This window comes from Plasmopara halstedii, assembly GCF_900000015.1.
Source record: "Plasmopara halstedii genome assembly, contig: Scaffold_430, whole genome shotgun sequence".
NCBI classification, from domain to species: domain Eukaryota; phylum Oomycota; class Peronosporomycetes; order Peronosporales; family Peronosporaceae; genus Plasmopara; species Plasmopara halstedii.
The window spans coordinates 1,241,460-1,260,165 of record NW_020187350.1 but is presented as its reverse complement, the minus strand read 5'-3'; the positions used below and the strand labels follow the sequence as shown (position 1 = coordinate 1,260,165).

Here is an 18,706-nt window from a genome sequence, read left to right as displayed (position 1 = left end):
TAGATAAAACGCTCTACTTTGGTTTCATGGAAGTTTTAATCGCTGTCGCAATCAGCAGCGCATCGTACAACTCACGCGCACTGTCCACTAATCTTGTGCCCTTGATATGGTCTGAAATATTGCGCAAACAAAGTAGAACAGTAGTGGCGTCTTCTGCTGCTAGTATCTCGTCACGTAATTCTAATACGATGGCAACACAAAGCACATTGATGAACGAGAAGTCACTTGGCGTTAAGCTGAAGATAGCATCCCAAATCTGCCAAACGTGCTGCATTTCAAATTCCCGAGCCATTAGAACACGAATCCAGCGAAGAAGAAATATCTGTGGCTCAACTCCAAGTTTGACGAGGCACTCTGCCGTTTGAGGATCAAACTGGCTCAAAACTTGGTAATGAACACGATTCATTTGGTGATCAAGAGGAAGCACTGGCAATTGGTCGGCTGAAGACAAAGGTTTATCGATTTGTGGCTCTGACATTTGAGAAGATATTGAAATTCGAGGACAATATGTGCCAGCCATTCGCACCATCATTTTTTCAAGTAAAAGGTATGCGTCATGCTCAATGAACTCGGACAACGTTAATTCACGCACAATATAACCTGCAGCTTTACGGCAGCACTGCTGAAAATGATTTGATGATCCGGAAAACGGTTGTGACCGAAAAAAACTATCGCAATGGGAATTCTCGCTATTACAGGACATGTATGCCTCACTAAACGTGCCGTCTTCATAATTTTTTCTAGCAGATAAGTTCGAATCACTGGATCGACTTGCATCATATTGTTTTGCAATAACATTACAGGAATAATCGTTTAGCGGCCACTGTTCGATGTGAAGTAGATATAGCAATGTCGCCAGAAGATCACCCATGCCTTGATTGTACGAGATTTCTGAATGAGTGATAGAGTAAATGTATAACACACGAATCATCACACACTGCACAAAAGGATCACGAAAAAATGGCAGTTCTCCATGGGTGCGTCGAACATCCTTATAAATATTATACAATAAACTGTTCGTTGAGGTCTCACACAAAGTCAAAAAGTCTTCCGGTCGTTGCTTAACAGCACATAAATTCTTAAATAGAAGATGCTGACAGCGCTTTCTCTCATAGCCAAGTCTTTTTTCTCGAGCAATTTTTAGCCATTGATTGAATGGCACATTTTTGGGAAGATAGTCAAGCCACACTTTCCACACAAGACTTCGCATACAAGACTGCGAAAATTTTCCTTCCACTGCTTTCAAGGACAAATCTTCAACCGTCGATTGTACAAAAAAATTGAGAAAATATTCCACTCTGGCTTCTGAGTCACGTGATTGCATATCAGACAGCTTACAAGTTGAAATCTCATAAGAACGTTGGTGATGTGTCTGCTCATTACTGAGGCGCTTGACTGCATTGCAAATGGCGTCATTCCAATCGCTGGCATCATGTCTGCTGCTAGCACATAGAAACCAAGTCTTGTCATTTGTTACGACCATCAAAACATCTTCGAGACTGTCAATGTGAGCACTTTGGAGACGAATGCATCCTAATGGCATCGTTGAGGTCCCGTCTGGATAATAGTACAGCCCTAAATCTGCAGTGCTAGATCCAGCAAGTAAGACTTCAAAAGATTTCCATTCTGGAGGGTTGCCAACCTCCAACAAAAGCGTTCCCACCTTGAACTTTGCCTAGATCAAGTGACAACAAAGTTAATTCAAGATTTTACGAAACAAGCTATGACACGTACCATAGAAGAATTGAAGGTTGGAGATGTTAAAGCAAAGGTTTGTAGCAGTCGCTCCCATATGCTAGCCACTGAATTATTAGATGAAAACGACTGCGGGAAGCGCAAGATCTCTATGCAGCTTGGATACGGATATTGGAGACGTTTAAAATTTAAAGCCGCAAATTCGTAAATGCTATGAAGATTTGATATCCGTCCGTTCAGGATTGCTGGAATAATATGTATAGATGAAAAACTTTAGAATTTGTAAGAGATTGCTTTTTCAAATTCGTAAAATTTTAACATGTTTTTTTTCTTTATGAACATTGTCCGATGACCTTGAACTCGAAGAATGTGGTTGAAAGGCTGAAAATAGCTCCCGAAATTCTGAAAATCGTTTGCTTACGTCAAATTATACTGTGCGAGCTGCAGCTCACAGGTGCGAAACGAGTAGGAAGTTAACAAGATATTGGATATTCCCGGTAAAAGTCTTCTTTTTAACAGAGAACTGTTCGGGTCCGATATCATTCCAATATCTTAAGTGTGTGGTTATGAGCTGCTAAAGGAAGGTAATAGAAATCTTTAAAACGATGATACGAGGAATCGTAAACTGACTACAGGAATCATCAGTTTAGCTGCGCGTTCTCTAATGGCTCCCATTACGGTTTATATACTCGCGAATATGTTAACGCCACTGTTCTCCCTCATTTCTTATTTCCAGACGCGAAATTTATTTCGCTGTGTAACTATCTTTTCCTCAAAGCTGCGATAATCACTTAATTTTTTGGAAACGCAAATTGAAGCAGCAGGATTGGGACTGGGCGTATTCGTTATCTCTTGTAAGACTAACCAAGACTGATAAATCATGCAATTCCAGGATATAGCGACTGTCTTGGTGTCTTAATCTCTTTTGGTCATGACTGACTATCCTGAATTTGCTATTGTAAATGACTCAGCGAATTCCGAGGTAGAAACTCATCACCTTTATCATTAGACTAGGTTGATTTCATCAGTTTAGATCGCTCTTGTCGTCAATTTGAGAAGCTATCGAATGATTGTGAATCCAATATCGGCTCGCCCAGCAAGTGCAGTCCGAATGGGTGTGCGCGGCAATATTGGTCAGAGAAGGTTCCCGTCAAGACAGCTCTTATAGAAGTGGTGGATGTGGCATCTGAAAAGCTATTTTCCAAAATGAGAATGTTTGGGTTTCAAAGATGGTTATTTATTGATGATTTAGACAAATGATGCGACCAGAGGGAGGGCCGGCCTCCCACAAATATTGATTTTTATGGTTAGAACAAGCAATCAAAAACAGTATTGGTTCAATGTTTATATGGACGTCGGATGTTTTGTGGATTGATCGACAGTTCATGTCTATTTCCTGTAAGGAATGCGGAGATCGGCGTTTAATTTTGCATACAGGTTCAAAGGATAGATTATCGCTCTAGTTGGTGCTGCAAATACTAGCTACACACTTTGACTGACAAGTGATGGTAGTGGTAATGGATTGGTAGTGATGTATTGAATATTTAGTGGTAGCCCCAGATGAACCGTGTTGATGTTCGTGGGCACTTTGAGTTTGTCCCATGCGTGTCTGCGTATTGCAATGCAGATGTAATGATTGAGTAAAGAATGAAGACGATGTTATGTAATATATTCTAAAGTTCGATGGTGTGTGAGAGTAGTTTGCAGGCATCTGTTAATGTCATGAATAGAAGTTTGGGAAGAAGATCAAACTGACGAAAGTTTAATGTAAAACAAGAAGTGATCAAAGGCTGCCAGCTGTCGACAAAGCTAGAGAAGCCGCTTGGCAGCTTGAGACATCGATGATGATGGAAGGGACAAACGCCGTTGAGACGGTCCGTAAAAATGATGAGCTCTTTTCACTTCAAAACCGATAGTTTTACGCAGTTTGTGATTCAGATGGACAACAAGAAGCAAAAGTGTTCACTGATCCATCAACTCTTTGTGAAAGAATCTAGCGATTGGGTGAGAAATGTGATTGAGGATTGTCAAGCGAAATGAAGGCGATCTTCTAATGGCTTTTGAGGGGAAAACGCTGAGAGCAGCAAGCGCAGTGTATACACCTGATTGAATAACATCGATATCGACGAAATATCCTGATGAAACAGCATCTACTAAATAGGCGCAGGCTCGTCGCAACTAATACCCGCTTAACGAAAAAAATAATTGATTTCTAATAGAGCACAGTATAGAAGTTGAATGAGAAACAACGTGGTTACGAAACTCAATTGTTTATGACGAAATTGAAGCTCAGCTCAAGAATGAATTGTATGGATCTGTCATTAACCTCATCATCAAGAGGCTGCGATATTTCATCAGTCCGGTCAAATTTACGCTCTTGTTGTGTAAATTAAGACGAAGTAGTCGTCGATATTAAGCGAATTGAACGTAGAGTGAGAAGTGCGTAACGATGGCGATGATTAAAGAAAGTTTATCGCCACAAATGAGAGAACAGAAATAATGTAAGAGTTAAGCTTTCAATCTTTTGCTCATCAAGTGTCCTTCTATCATGATCAAAATAGTAAGCAAAGGTTGAACCTCCAGAGTGACTGCGTGGCAGGGAAGGAAAACTTCGAAGCAAGACGTCGCTATAAGTCGCAACATCACGTAAAAATAAGGTTTTACTATTGCAAGGAAGCAGAAACTTCGAATCTTGTATTCTAAGAAAAACGAATAAGCCAAAACTTACACAAGACGTGATGACATTGTAAAGGAAGAACAAGTACGATCAATAAATAGTACGTTGGAAGGAAAGATTTACGGCGACAAACTTATCACTCAAGAGAGTTTGTGAATGACGAGTAGACACGGAAACAATTGAGCTTTAACACGTGGAAATATTTAATTTCGCGGCAAAATCGAAATAAAGTAAACATGATTTCGATTCAACTTGACCTAATTAGGAACATGGAACTTTCATCGGTAGCGGATTACGTTGAAACTTTTGTTAAGCTTCATGCGCATCATATAGCGCAAGGCTAGAAATGGAAACTGAATTGACTGCGTACATTTCAAAGCAAAATTCGACGAAGGTAAAGCACAGCGATCGAGACGTTTCAGTGTATGTCAAGTGATGGATCGATGCGATAGAGCGAAAGAAGTTCTTGGAACACCATCAAAATGAATGAAGCTAGAAGTACAGCAAGTGAATGCAGAAGAAAACTGCACCACAGGCAAATAGCACATGTGTCCTGTTCACGAAAATATTTTCAAGCGAGAAAACAAGTTAAAGAAAATGGGGTCTGTTTTCTAAAAAGACTATTAACGAAAAGTGACGGCTATATCTTAGCTACGAACTCTTCGACCTGCGATGATGGCGAAAACGTTGTCAAACTCGTTTTCATTCATGACACTTAGTGACACTAGTGCATTCTCGGCTTTGTCAACAAATTTTGTGCTTTCCAATCTCTTGAACGCGTTCGGAAGGACCTTAAACAGGTCGTGCTGCAATAATTTTGATCGTGTAACAGGAGCGAAGCGCTAATATGCTGCAATGAGACAGTTAAAAACCAATGAGCGACTTCAGGGCGTGCTGCACGATTACGCCTTTCAATGCAAGTGTATCTTGTAAAAAACAATTGCATGATGAAAACGTGACTATTACTTGACAATTACTGGAATTATGAAGGAAGAACGACGTGAACGCCACTCAATTTTTGGTTATAAAGGTGGAACTGACGAGGATAAGCGAGTATGTGGGCGAATAAGTGAGAATTTTGTTGCAATAGGATAATCCTAAATTACTAGATGCAAACAATAATACGATGAATACAGCAAATTATAAGAAATTACGCTGGCTTACTCTGCTATGTTTCGAACTACAGCGAGCGTACAATTACTGATATTGGTTGTAGCACGGATCTATCCAATATAGGAAACTTGTGCAAACTCACGATAGAAACAAGCGAAGATCAAAGGGTCGTATTAAATTTTTGACTAATTTACCGCCATGAGCAAATTACTTGAGCCGGAAGTCCAGGAAGCTAAATTCAGCACAAATTCAACACAAATTGTTAGCATTTAAAGTACTTTGATGCTGTGAAATGCCGTACCAGACGTCTCGTCAGCCACGGCCTCATGTTGAATGTAGTTTACCCATCAGGTCAAGTTCTTTTTCCGTTTTTTTTAGCTGATGCGCCTTTACTTTCTGTTTATGCTCCCTTCTCAAATCCCATCTTCTCCGCAGATACTTCATATATAACCTCAATCTTGCCAAATACTCTTCAAGCTTGAGCGAGGTGACTTTTCCAAGCTTGATAGGATGGAAATACCAAGGTACTCCTCTCTCCTCCCTGTCAACTGTTGGTAGTGAAGCGGCTGAAGTGAAATCGTTATTTGCGGCTGACTTCTCATTTAATTTTGTGGTTGAAGAGACGGGAACACACGCCAAGAAGAGGAGCGTAGCAAATAGCGCAATTACTTTGACATGCTTCATTACGCAAAGAGAAGGATGGCTTTCAAAGGAAAGTTGGGGAATGAAGTGTGGGGATCAATTTTCTCGAGATGAGCATATGGTGAAAAAATCGCCATATGTATCATCGGGATATCTTTTCGTAGATAATTTAGATAAAAGCCAGTTACAGAGCATGATACGAAATGTAGCGTTAGTGATGGTGACATATCTCGTTGATAACATATGAGCTTATCTTCAGTGCACACCCCTTACTGGAGCTGAATTAATAAGAATGATCTTCTATATAGAGAGCGCCCAGTTCGATATATATCTTGCAGAAGGGAGCGAGATCGTAGATGTGCCAAATATACGTAGGATCGAGCAAACAGTTGTCGTGCTCAGAGCTAAATTAATCAATATAATTCATTCCTTTCTCTGCGATTAATGAATATAGATGAAGTGCATCTCATCGTATGACAGCAAAACTCGCGCCTTTACTCAGTACTGCAATGAATATTGAGTCGAGAACTATATTCGCATTATTTTATCACCAGATTGGAAAAAGGAGCCAGTCTTTTGATGCAGCCACATGATTGACGATTGTTTATTCTAATCATTCACGAATTTTCCATACCCACCCGACGTCTTTTGCCTCAATGATGAAGCGATATCAAGTGATCCTGATCGTTGCCGCGGTGGTGTTCGTGAGCTTGGAAGTCACTTTCAGATCAAAAGAAATTCGCTTAGCGTCAACCAATGGCCTCGACTCTTCCTTCACCACGCGGCTTTTGAGGTCTCATGAAGTGGTTAAAACACCAGGTGTGCTGGACAAAATTTGGATTTGGTTGAAGATTTTGTGGCTCAAACTCACAAGAATGTATGAGAAGTATGAGCTTCAAAGTGAACACAAGTATAAAGTCGCCCTTCTGAAAGCTGATCACGAAAAAGAAGTCAACTCAGTGAAGGTAAATTTTGCAGACATTGCACATGCGGTAAAAAAAGGTTAAGCAGTAAATGTAACCTTCAGTATCTACGATCAGGGATCAACAGAAGCTGGGACAAGTGTCTACAAACAACGAATTGCTGTTCGTCTGGTTTTTAGTCTCTCTAGCATCAAGCACACGCTGCGAGTTTGGTAATCTATTTTGTTTTTTTAATAATGATGCAATAGTTATCAAAGGAAATAAATTTACACACTCCCTGTTGATTGTATCATCTAGAAAAGTGCTCAAAGAAAACAATTACTTGATCAAAGTGTCCTCATGATTGTATTGTCATTAGTTTCAATATTTGTCTTAGTTTAAGTAAGTACAATACAATTGTGGAACGAGTTCTTTTGTTATTAGTAAATCTTAATACGATTCTATGCGCTATACTGTGCAGCAATGAAGTCTAGCGCAAGATGGAGATGAGTCTGAACATCAATGTAAGAATAGATGGCAATTACGAGGATCTTGGTGGCTTTTGCTACGAAAATATGCGAATAGTAGAAGTAGATCCGAGCGGTCAATGTTGGCTGTGCAATGGTGGCTGCCGTACGTGAAGTACATTTGCACGAAGTCTACAAAATCGCACAAATGCTGCATGGTTTTTAGATTAACTGACAAAAAGGAAAAGTAAAGTCTTTAATTTCTTCATTTTGTGTGAATCGGTAGTCGAGATGCCTGGTAATGCTGCCAGTTTACAGAGCTAAATGCATCAATTGCTTATTTGTGCAGTACATGCAACACCTCGTCGATTTTGTAGAAAAAAGCTATCACGCGTACCGCGATTTAAGCTCGTGGCTCAACGTATCCTACATGAGATGACTGCCACGAAGAATTTACTCCTTCTTGCCATAAAAGAGACCCCACTTTTGGTCACCCTCGCCACAACGAACGAGCTTCGCCTCCCACCCGTCTACAATGTATTGAAAGTCCAATTCGCTCGTTTCCGCAATGAATTGCTCTTTTTGCGCCAATGTACGCGCCAGTTCATCTTTCAACACCTTGATGAACTGTTCAGTACGGTCTTCAGCTATCACCGACGTAAAACCTGCTGACTCTAGCGTCTTTCCGTATTTGGATGGGGACAGCAGATGATACCCACGACTAGCAACGTATGCTTTGAAGCGGTCCGTTGGTTCCTGCTCTCCTTTGCAATAGTCGGAGATGAGGATACGACCTCCCGGCTTCAACCAACGATAAAACTTGGCAAACAATGCCTGCTTATCTTCAATGTGAAGAATCGTGTCGCGAGAGTATATTACGTCAAAGGAGCATTCTGAGAACTGCTTTTTGGTGGCGTCACAAATCTCAAACTCGACGTCAATGCTTGAATCTTCCATGGAAATTTCAAGCGCACGGTGTACCATATTAGTGGACAGATCAATACCAAGAACAGAGACGCCAAACTGACGTGCCATGTAGAAGTCACCTCCACCAATTCCACAACCTACATCCAAAACTCTTTCACCTGGCTGGAGCTTGAGTTTCTCAACAAACTCGGTTGTGGTGGACTGTCCACCCGTACTAACGTATCCCTGACCAAAGATCTTCTCGTAGCGCATGATACTCTGCTTTGAGTATTGTTGTTCGTCGAGGAATTTCTGAAAAGTGGCTACGGCCTCAATGTCGTTGTCCGAACCCTCCTTAATAGCTTTCGTGTAGCTGAAAAAGATCTGTCCGCTGTTTTTCTTGACCTTGCGATAGACTGAAATGCTGCCGGAGGACTCAAGGTTAAAGTAAGCAAGGCCTCCATTACCCTCCTTCGACACCACTGAATTAAAAGCTCCAATATAGAACGCAGGGTGACGATAGTGCGTTGGATTGTTGCTCCGTTTAACGTCTCCCGACTGCCGAAAGCAAGATTCGCGGAAAAAGAGTCGTCCACCGGGGCGTAACCACTTAATGGCCTTCTGGGCAAATTCCTGAACTTCTTCATCCCCTAGATACATGAAAAGCCAATTGGAATAAATAACGTCAAAGCAGTTGGGTTTGGCCTCAAGGTTGACAACATCCTTGCAGAGAAACGTGACATTGTGTAGATGTCCGTTAGACGCAACGTTGGCCTTGTGAAAATCTTCAATGAATTCCACAGCAGTAACACTCTTGGCACTCTTTCCAATAATGGACGTGTATCGGCCAATACCAGCGGCGATTTCCAGTACGTCCTTATCCTTCATTGAGGGAGCACGTTCCATAATCTCGGGCACTTCAAGCTCATGAAGGATTTGAGCATTCGTGTCGAGCATCATATTTTCGATATTTGTGCTGCCACTATGCTCTGTCCAGTATGATTTCATCTGTTGGCGAGTTAAGTCCTCGCTCTCGAAGGTCATAATTTCTATGGGTATCGACGGTGGTAATAAATTGGAAAATGAAGAAAAGAAACACGTTGAAACTTTGCGTGTTCAAAAGTTGCTCATTCAGGATCCCTCGAACACTTTGACTAGCAATCATTATGAGGAAATTGACTTTGAATTCGCAACTACGTGTTTGGAATATAATGCGTTAGCTATACTGCAGTAAACGTGTAAGCTGCGGAATACTGAAGTCAGCCGCGTCACTTTCTGCTTCCGGATGACAACTTGCGTGCCTAAAGAAGAGACTTGTGGTATCATAAATTCAAATTGTTGCGTCAGTTGGGCATCTTAATGTAGGATAGTATAGTGAGCTCGCAGTATCTTTTTGTTGACTGAGCATACAGTAGAGTGAATCCATCACTCCATAAGGTTTTTGGTGCCTTCAAAACGTGCACAGACTGAACCAAAGCCTCAACAAGTGAATGTGACGTTCAAGAAATTCTCACATCGTTACACTAGTGTCTGTAGCACCCACAGTGCTAGCACCAATTTATTGTAACATTTAGAGATATATACCCTTTCTATAGATCTGACAGATGCTGACACAGCACAAGGCAAGATATGTATAGTTTCGTATGTACTTAAGGCTATTACATGCTGACAATGCTCGTCTATTTCCTTCATCAATGAAGATTGTTATCAGCATTTTTGAGGTCTTTATACCGTCAAACATATGGCCAAATGCGACAGAGGTATCTGATTAATATTACGCCATATTTCATATGAAATCTTCATCAATCTATCTTGCCTTGTCCCTCACGTGCTAATTTTAAGTATGTGCAAGTCAAAATAGCGTTGTCGTTCGATAGAAAGAAGGATGAATAGTATGACAGAATTGCCTCTTAGTACCCTACATATTTTATGGCTGCAACATAGCGCAAGACTGAATGTGGAAACCTGTGTGTCGCACTATACATATGCCAACAAATTTGAAGACCGATTACTTACTGCGACAAAGGTTAACAGCGATCAGCTTGAACAGCTTTGTTTCCAAAAGCGCTGCTGCTAGACGCCGTAAATTTTGTGCCACAAGGGCGGCTCTGACGAAATTAAGCATCACCGATACTAACTGGTGAAAGGTATTGTGATTGTAGGTTGGCTAGTGAAAATTTTACTGACCCTATCGATATGAAGACATCTCGTACTCTCTAGGTTGTTATATTATACCGATCATGTGAACGACAAAGAGAAGCATGCATGATGATACTCCTTGCCTTATTCTTCCCTGCTTCAAAAATTGACAAGCTGAGCATGCCGAGACACGACCTAAACTGTTTCTTTAGTGCTTTAGCTGAACAAGTTCGACGATTCCATACAGTGGTTTCGAAAGTGATAGTCCGTCTGACATTCATGATTTATTTGAAGTAGGGAAAACATCCATCGACTAACGCTAGGCGGAACATAAATACATAACACTTTGTCAAGGCAAACACTATGTCATTAGTCAACGTGGCAGGCACATTGCTGCGAAAAAGACGGCAGCAGTAAAAGTCACCTTTCTTCTTGCGTCAGTAAGAGTACAATGTTTAGCTCACCAACGCATCAAGGTCGTTGGTCCCGTCGAATTCATCTAATCACTGTTTTAATACTAATATTGCAATAGCAAAATTCAGCTTAGTACAATCCTAGTGCAATTTTTCGCAACGATCGTAGGCAGTATCGTCGACGGCCGATCAGAGTATCGCTGGTCCACTATGCTCCGTATCTCGAACAACTAAGTCAATATGACGAGACAGATGCTGCCATTTTGGAACGTCAATAAAATCTTGCATTTGTAAGGACCCTTGACGGGTTGTGCACTGTAAGAGGCAGTGTACAATAATTGACCCATGATTACTTTGAAAGCAAATTTCGATTTAAAAATATGACATGAAATTTTCGACCCAAAACCTCAAATTGATACAAGAAATTTGGAATTTGGCGGGAGAGTGAATGACAATTGATTGCCAGCACAATCAATAGAATTGCCGTAGCTGCAACGAGAACAAGACACCAATAGCATGATGAATGGTCAGTACCAGGAAGAAGAGCAAGTGATGGAAATGGAAGAGCATGAATTGGTACGATACTCAAGTAGCGTGTCTATATGATTATCTCACTCTGATGCACATACACTGCAACAGCAAGGCCCACGTCTTGTGAACATCTTGGAGCAAGTGGGTATCAATGCTACTGACGTAAATAAATTAAAGGAGGCTGGCATGCATACAGTCGATGCCGTTGCTATGGCCACCAAGAAGCAACTTGTGAGTATTAAAGGTATTAGTGAAATTAAGGCAGAAAAGATGCTCAAGGCCGCAAGGGAGATGGTTAATGTAGGCTTTACAACGGTGCGAAACTAATGGAATGAGCTACCATTTCTTTCTTTGAATTGACATATACTAGTATTCGTAGGCTGCAGATGTACTAGAAAGTCGAAAGGATTTGATCACTCTCTCAACTGGGTCGACTGCTGTGGATGAATTACTAAAAGGGGGAATTGAGACTGGCTCAATTACAGAAATATTTGGAGAATTTCGGACAGGCAAAACACAATTATGCCACCAGCTCTGCGTTACGTGTCAGTTACCAGTAGATCGTGGAGGTGGAGAAGGCAAAGCACTTTATATCGACACGGAAGGGACTTTTCGACCACAACGACTGCAAGCTATTGCAGAAAGATATGGATTAGATGGAGCTAGTGTACTTGATAATGTGGCATTTGCTCGTGCATACAATTCGGAGCATCAGATGCAATTGTTGATACAAGCATCTGCTATGATGGCAGAGTCTCGATTTGCTCTTGTCATTGTTGATAGTGCTACAGCGTTGTTTAGAACCGATTACTCTGGTCGTGGTGAGCTGGCGGCTCGACAACAAGAATTGGCTAAGTGCGAGATTAGAATTGCGAACTTAATTTGCTAGGATCATTCTCACCTGAATCTGGCGCGTTGTTAGGTTTCTACGCGCGCTTACGAGAATGGCTGACGAGTTTGGGGTGGCCGTTGTGATTACAAATCAGGTAAATGATGCGTTGCTTGGATCGGAGTGAACATGTTGACCCACGCTTTATAATTTTTCATGTTGCTAGATGACCGCAAATCCAGACTCTGGGATGTTTGCGAAGGACCCTCTTCAACCAATTGGAGGCAATATCATGGCTCATGCGTCTTGTACGAGGTCAGTAATGTGAACATTATCAACTAGTGGCGAAAAGGTGACGTTTTTATCAATGACAGGCTTCGCTTAAGAAAAGGTCGTGGTGAGAATCGTGTCATGAAAGTCGTAGACTCTCCGATTCTTCCCGAATCTGAGGCCATCTATTCCATCACGGAGCAAGGTATTCATGACGAATTGAATTAGCTACACTCCTATTTTGTACTCTTAATCGGATATACACACTTACAACAAAGAGTTTGATGTGTGTGATTTGTGCGATGCACAAAATTTTATGTTTATAATGCCGAATCGCTCCTAATAATTTCCAAATTCAGCCAAGGACATTTGCTTTTTATATATTACAGCTTGACATATCGTACATGATGACAGGAATTTCAAGTACAAAGTTCTGTGTGAGGCATATGCTGCTCGTCTACTCATCTCGGAAGTAAGCACCACGTACTGATAGCCTAGCATGTACAATTGAGTAAAATATGATGTGCACACGTGTGCTACACGTCAACGGGATAGACTGTCGCCGCCATCGTCGGCAACTGTGCGAGTGTGGTCGAATGTTACAATTCATTGGTATGAACCTCACTTTTTGGTACGCGTCCGATAATTTTTTAATTAATCTGTGGATGTGAAGATCTAGTTACCAGTCGGCCATACGGAGAACGTTGGGCGATGCGAGGTTGTTACCGGCATCGTGGTCTCTGTGGGCTATCTGGGCAAGGTGGCTCATCTCTCTGTTGTTAGCGACACCATTATCCTTGATGAAAAGCCAAGCTATGACTCAACAAAGTGTTTCGCTAACGTGGCCTACCGACGGCGATTGCACCGGAGCTTGATCCGTTATTGTCGCAAATTCTGTTCAAGGAGCCGGGCTCAAAATGACCGGATGCCCACTGCAAACTCTCAGGCGGAACACATTCATTGCATGGCGGAAGATATAATTGAATAGCGACCTTGGTACTGAGCAACATGGCAGTTTTTAACCCTTGTATCTGCCAAAAAATATGCCGTATAAGCTTCCACGGGATAACAATCGCTATCAATGGTTGGCTCAATGGCTGTGTCTCCATGAGACCTTGACGAAAAAGAACTAGTTTTGTATGTGCCGTATGATGTGTGGCCACAAGCCAATGTGTCCGACGGATCTTATCTTGACGAACTCCATTGTCTTCAACAGAACCAATACATTGCTGCAGCGGGGCTGCCGTAACTTTGCACTTGAGGAAGCGTCTTTAGGTCATCAACCTTTCGTTCTTTACAATAGCCAAGTACTAGTGCAGCGGATGTGCAATCCGCTGCCTCTAAATGAACTTAAAATCATTAACCATGGCAAACGAACACTTCTGTTCAAAATCGAAACTAATTTTATCCTAATGTTAAAAGTTGAGTTTTTCCTCAATATAGTAAAATCATACATGCATAATTTCTGGCTACCTAGCCCCGTACCATATTCTTGTTGGGTGTGTGGTCACATTATGTACATCTCGTGTGACACGCACACACACCCCTGTTATTAGGGTTCGTGTAACCCCGTTATAAGTGCTGTATTAAGCTTCGAACAATACTGCCGCTTATTCTGTCATATGGCACGCTGCTCGTTGACACAACAAGCACCATAATTTGGGCCACACAAGGGCTTAAAATTGTTGGTATTGTATGCATATATTACAAGAAGAGTGGGCTCATCGGGCACCCTTTGAGCTTAAAGCTTATCTTCCGCAGTTGCATTTTGCAGTGTCCACTCTTACGAGCCTTGTACATATTGGAAATCATACCAGCCTGCTTCTTTTGCTCATCAAGTCTCTGAGAGAGGTGCAGTTCTTGCGATCGAGTGAAGAAGCCTAGGCTTTTCTGATAAGAACGGTCACACCTCTCCAACAACTATCAAGCTCTCAATCTCTAGCTAGGATACTGCGCTAAGTGGGCACTTTTGTGCGGTACCTCTGTCCAAGTGGCCATTCCCACATTGAAGAATTCCAGCGAAAAATGTCGCGGATGTTCACATCCTATGCAGTAGCTTTTACTTTTGCCAAGGGAACGGTTTACGTCATCGGCACGTTCGTCCGAGCGAAGCACGATTTGGATTTTATGATAGAGTGGATCTCCCAAATAGACGCCGATTTTATGTGTCGGAAAGGCTACTGGTAAATGGCAAATGGTGCATGCTCAAAATAATCTTGTCAGTCGCAATTTCGGCGCAAAAACAGCTCTTGGGAAGGATGTGTCGCAGAACAGCATGCTCGGTTACACCTCATCAGTACCATTGATGTGACCGAAGGATGTTATCGGGTGAGAGATAGCGACATCCCTCAATCTACGGTGAGTACTAATTCTTTGAGTGGGAGCAACTCACTCCAGCACTATGGTTTTTCCTCGCAAATGCTTCGAAGGGTATCCTTCACTCCGAGATTTACGCGTGCGGTTTGATCATCTGCCTGCAATTAAGCATGTTTGACATGTCCAATGTGGAACCCTGTACCTTATACAAATTTGCCAGAATTCCGATGTATGGCGCCGATCCAGATTCAAAACGATAGTCACCGGCAAGTCCTGTTGGTGTAAAACTATGGCGAGAAACATCTTGAATGTATTCTCACTAGTTACACTATCATGACAGCAGCCAGATGAGCCATCCTGTTCAGACGGTCCACGATATCAAAGCTGGCGCATTACCGCACTCGCCTTCTTAAAAACAAAAAGGTCCCTATTTATGAACTGTCAACACTGTTGTGAACCGACAGACCAGCCAATGACACCGCCGAATGTGGCGAGGGTTTAAACCGCTAGAACATTGCACATATGTGCATACCCGCTTGTATATGTTCTATTCACCAATACAAAACGCTCGCCGAGCGCCGAGGTTGCCACTTTGGGGATCTCATGGGTCTTGTTCAGTATTTTGTACTGTCAATCCCTCTCGTGAAAGTCTCATGCGGGGGGTATCACCACTCGTTGAGTGTCAAATGGGTCAGCACTGTAATACTGCAAGCTTCGGTATAATCAATAGCCGTGCAGGTGTGCAATCGCGAGCGTCGTTAAAGCGTCACCTGACCTTTTGCCTCACAAAGCTTTCAGCTAAGAAATATGTGTTGCATCTCCCTCCTACGCTGTACGTATTACCTCCCAATTGCTGACGTCACTATCATGCATTAGACAAGTAGCGCATCCGCCACAACATAAAGCTGACGCGGCTTAAACCATACCCCAAAAATATACTCGGCAGCTAAAAATATTTACTTTGCCATTCTGCAAGACATGTGATTGTGATGTTGCTTTACACAACGATGCGTGGTCAGCATGAGTTACAAATGGCTTAGCGCTATCCCGGTGCTCCCTAACTTGATAACAACAAGATATACTGCAGGTAGTTTCTTTTCGTGAGCAGGGTATCTATTTCTTGCCGCTTTAGCTGGTGAGACTCAAGTTTAATCACGCATTCATGTCTATCGGTATCTGCTTGGAGTAGCGCAAAGCCTATAACAAAGATTGATATGGTAAAGACGACAATGAATGACCGATCTGAATTCGAAAGAGCTATATTGGACACGTACAAGGCTTTCTGTCACAGTTCTAAAGCCCGCCTCTTCTACAATTCTCCAGCATCATCTGATATCTTTTTGTCGATTTGTAAGAAAGGTCACGATAGTTTGCTCTATATTGTGTAAGTAGAAGGCCAGGCCAGACCATTTCCTTTGTCTCTTTGGAAGAAATACACTGACCAATTTACCATGAAGTTGATCTTTACGGATGTACCCGGAAGTCATGTTTCCCAGCAGAATCCAAGAAAAGATTTTTTTGGCGACAAATACAGACTTGTCCATATTGGAGGTCACTTATCTAGCCAATACACTCGAGCACTGCTTGCAAGTTTTTAAAGTGATCTACACTTCCGACTTCCCGTGATTCGGATGGCTATGACAAATATATCGTCGACATGTATTTGTGCATCGTCACGAAATGACTTAAGCAGCTATGTCACGAGTCTCTTACATGTCGCTGGTGTGTTATACAGTCCTTGGAACATAACTGGTCAATCAAAGATATATATCGCTCAGAGTACTCATTGAAGTATGAGAGAAATCGCTATCACTCATCAGCGGTCCATCATACCAACCGACCAGGACAAGAGCGCCGGGTACAGTGCAGCCAACCGCCCTCTATGCAGCCATTCCTAATCAAAAATCGGTGATTGTACCAAAACTGACTTCATTTAACTTATTATAATCATGTACAATGCAAGTTTTGATGGTACAATTTCTGACACAGAAAGTCAGCGATAAGTGCAAAGATTTATACTCTGTCATTGAACCCTCTTTCTGGTACGTACAGAAAAATCAATGGCGTCAGCTCAATACTATTTGTTTTTGAGAACGAAATCAACCTAATGATGCCCTAATCGATCCGTGGCCAACATGCATGGTGGACCTCTAGTCACGACGTCGTTACTTTCTTTGCCAAAGTATAGAATGTTTAAATCAGCGGCTTATTCATTGTGACTGACGCGCTCAGCCTTTCCTTCGGTATTAAGCGTACCAGCACGATGACTCGACGGTCTTATAATACATTACACACATTCATACTATCGGAGGTAGCAATAATTCCTAACACTACCCACTCACTCGTTCACGAGCAATCAATCATACTAATCCCTCCCTCGAGGAATTTCGCAGCTTTGCACGGCGAACACATCAAAAGACTATACTTGTCATGCAGCAGCATGACAAGTATGAGTTATCTTTGAAATATTATATAAGACCCGGACCTTCTATATGCGACTTATAGTCGCTCTTCCATTCTTTCAGTTCTGGTACACGAAACACTAGCTCATAGCTGTTATTTACCGTGATTCAGCGACAAGCTGTAGGGGGCACAACTAATAATTGTTCTTTCCCGGCTTAACATAGATACGCGATCAATGATCGCTTCTCTTTGTCTCATCCCAAGACCACGGGAAACTTTTGCTTGTGGCTTATGAGCTCTGCAATAAGCACCTAACATTTTCATTGGTTTTCTACTCAGAAGCTCTTGCAGCTTTGTACTCATGCCGAAAATTCTTCTGCTCCTGGCAGATAACAGATTTGACACGTCAAAGCTCTATCAGTAAAGTTGTTCGTGGGGTCTAACTTCGTCGACCTTCAGCCGAACCGTGGCATGGGGTTTCCGGCCATGTCATACCTAGGTTGCGATCAAATCTCGAATCCAGGTTTAGGACGAGACACTATTCCATTCTCAAATGTACATGGAGGCTCAACCGAAGCACCTGCACATGTCCCACCGGCTGGACGCAAGTTTACATCATCTGTACCCGGCATTCTCAATGCCTCCGCATACTGTCTACTACTTTCAGCAGTCGCATGTCATACAAAATTGCACGAAGTTCTTAAATCGACCAGGACTTATCTATCGGAAGATCAATTTCAATAGCCAAAACCCTGTGTTGTACGCCTTAATTCTCTTCGGACAGTCATCCCTTTAGGGCTGGTTCCCATTAACTATGACATTTACGATGTATGATACAATCGTATAATTTCAGTTGGTGTAGAGTTGTCCTCAACGTTTCCTCGCGAGGGGCTGGTCCGACTTACTTGCGTGGGACCCCGACACTTCTTACCTCAGCCGAAAGCGAGAGAAGCACGTAAGACGCAGATGTTTTGTATCACCATAGATGAAGCGTATGCATGTACCGCGGAGCTGCTCAGCATTTTACCTCTTCTTCCTCCGCACAACTGATTTACCGCAACGGACACGCTCATAGAGCTTCCACTTCCAACACCCCATCCTCCCTCGTGACACAGAAGCTGTACTCCGCACTCGATGCGGCTCCAACCCTACACCAAATGACGAAGGATAGAAGCGTAATTCCTCGGTGTGCGTCGCACCTGTTATCAAGTTTGTAACTGTGACCGCCTTTAGAAGAGGGTATGACGTCACTACAGTGACATAAGCTTAGCGTTTTGAAATGGTACGCTAGTTCTCAGCTGCCTTGACTGGTGGACAAAAATTCTATAGCTCCTGATACGCTTGGTTTGGCAGTCTAAGTGCAACGGAAATGCCGCAGCTCTTTGCTTAGAGGGAGCTAAGCT

The 18,706-nt window shown here is 42.3% G+C and overlaps 8 protein-coding genes across 8 annotated transcripts; 3 read left to right on the top strand and 5 right to left on the bottom strand.

The window, feature by feature from the left end:
* Nucleotides 1-13: 13 nt before the first annotated feature.
* On the bottom strand, nt 14-1,737 carry PHALS_09840 (tbc1 domain family member 5 q92609; the record flags this gene model as incomplete). Its single annotated transcript, XM_024725167.1, has 2 exons — nt 14-1,675; nt 1,735-1,737. 2 exons carry the CDS (start codon nt 1,735-1,737, stop codon nt 14-16), a joined length of 1,665 nt encoding a protein of 554 aa, XP_024575971.1.
* Nucleotides 1,738-2,043: 306 nt separating this feature from the next.
* On the top strand, nt 2,044-3,735 carry PHALS_09839 (uncharacterized protein; the record flags this gene model as incomplete). Its single annotated transcript, XM_024725166.1, has 8 exons — nt 2,044-2,149; nt 2,215-2,226; nt 2,276-2,279; nt 2,341-2,374; nt 3,250-3,324; nt 3,396-3,408; nt 3,493-3,569; nt 3,634-3,735. 8 exons carry the CDS (start codon nt 2,044-2,046, stop codon nt 3,733-3,735), a joined length of 423 nt encoding a protein of 140 aa, XP_024575970.1.
* Nucleotides 3,736-5,383: 1,648 nt separating this feature from the next.
* On the bottom strand, nt 5,384-5,813 carry PHALS_09838 (uncharacterized protein; the record flags this gene model as incomplete). Its single annotated transcript, XM_024725165.1, has 4 exons — nt 5,384-5,477; nt 5,537-5,595; nt 5,697-5,717; nt 5,787-5,813. The coding sequence occupies 4 exons, from the start codon at nt 5,811-5,813 to the stop codon at nt 5,384-5,386; spliced, it is 201 nt and encodes a 66-aa protein (XP_024575969.1).
* A 2,136-nt stretch (nt 5,814-7,949) lies between these two features.
* PHALS_09837 (phosphoethanolamine n-methyltransferase) lies at nt 7,950-9,446 on the bottom strand (the record flags this gene model as incomplete). The annotated part of the gene is made up of 1 exon (XM_024725164.1): nt 7,950-9,446. One exon carries the CDS (start codon nt 9,444-9,446, stop codon nt 7,950-7,952), a length of 1,497 nt encoding a protein of 498 aa, XP_024575968.1.
* Nucleotides 9,447-10,253: 807 nt separating this feature from the next.
* PHALS_15395 (uncharacterized protein) lies at nt 10,254-11,416 on the top strand. The gene has a single exon (XM_036407410.1). It carries the CDS (start codon nt 10,358-10,360, stop codon nt 10,544-10,546), a length of 189 nt encoding a protein of 62 aa, XP_036263117.1. The 5' UTR covers nt 10,254-10,357; the 3' UTR covers nt 10,547-11,416.
* Nucleotides 11,417-11,470: 54 nt separating this feature from the next.
* PHALS_09836 (dna repair protein rad51) lies at nt 11,471-12,812 on the top strand (the record flags this gene model as incomplete). The annotated part of the gene is made up of 6 exons (XM_024725162.1): nt 11,471-11,530; nt 11,594-11,800; nt 11,865-12,340; nt 12,408-12,471; nt 12,541-12,629; nt 12,689-12,812. The coding sequence occupies 6 exons, from the start codon at nt 11,471-11,473 to the stop codon at nt 12,810-12,812; spliced, it is 1,020 nt and encodes a 339-aa protein (XP_024575966.1).
* A 1,476-nt stretch (nt 12,813-14,288) lies between these two features.
* PHALS_09835 (uncharacterized protein) lies at nt 14,289-14,582 on the bottom strand (the record flags this gene model as incomplete). Its single annotated transcript, XM_024725161.1, has 2 exons — nt 14,289-14,474; nt 14,565-14,582. 2 exons carry the CDS (start codon nt 14,580-14,582, stop codon nt 14,289-14,291), a joined length of 204 nt encoding a protein of 67 aa, XP_024575965.1.
* A 2,524-nt stretch (nt 14,583-17,106) lies between these two features.
* Nucleotides 17,107-17,342, bottom strand: PHALS_09834 (uncharacterized protein; the record flags this gene model as incomplete). The annotated part of the gene is made up of 2 exons (XM_024725160.1): nt 17,107-17,176; nt 17,251-17,342. The coding sequence occupies 2 exons, from the start codon at nt 17,340-17,342 to the stop codon at nt 17,107-17,109; spliced, it is 162 nt and encodes a 53-aa protein (XP_024575964.1).
* Between the last annotated feature and the right edge of the window lie 1,364 nt (nt 17,343-18,706).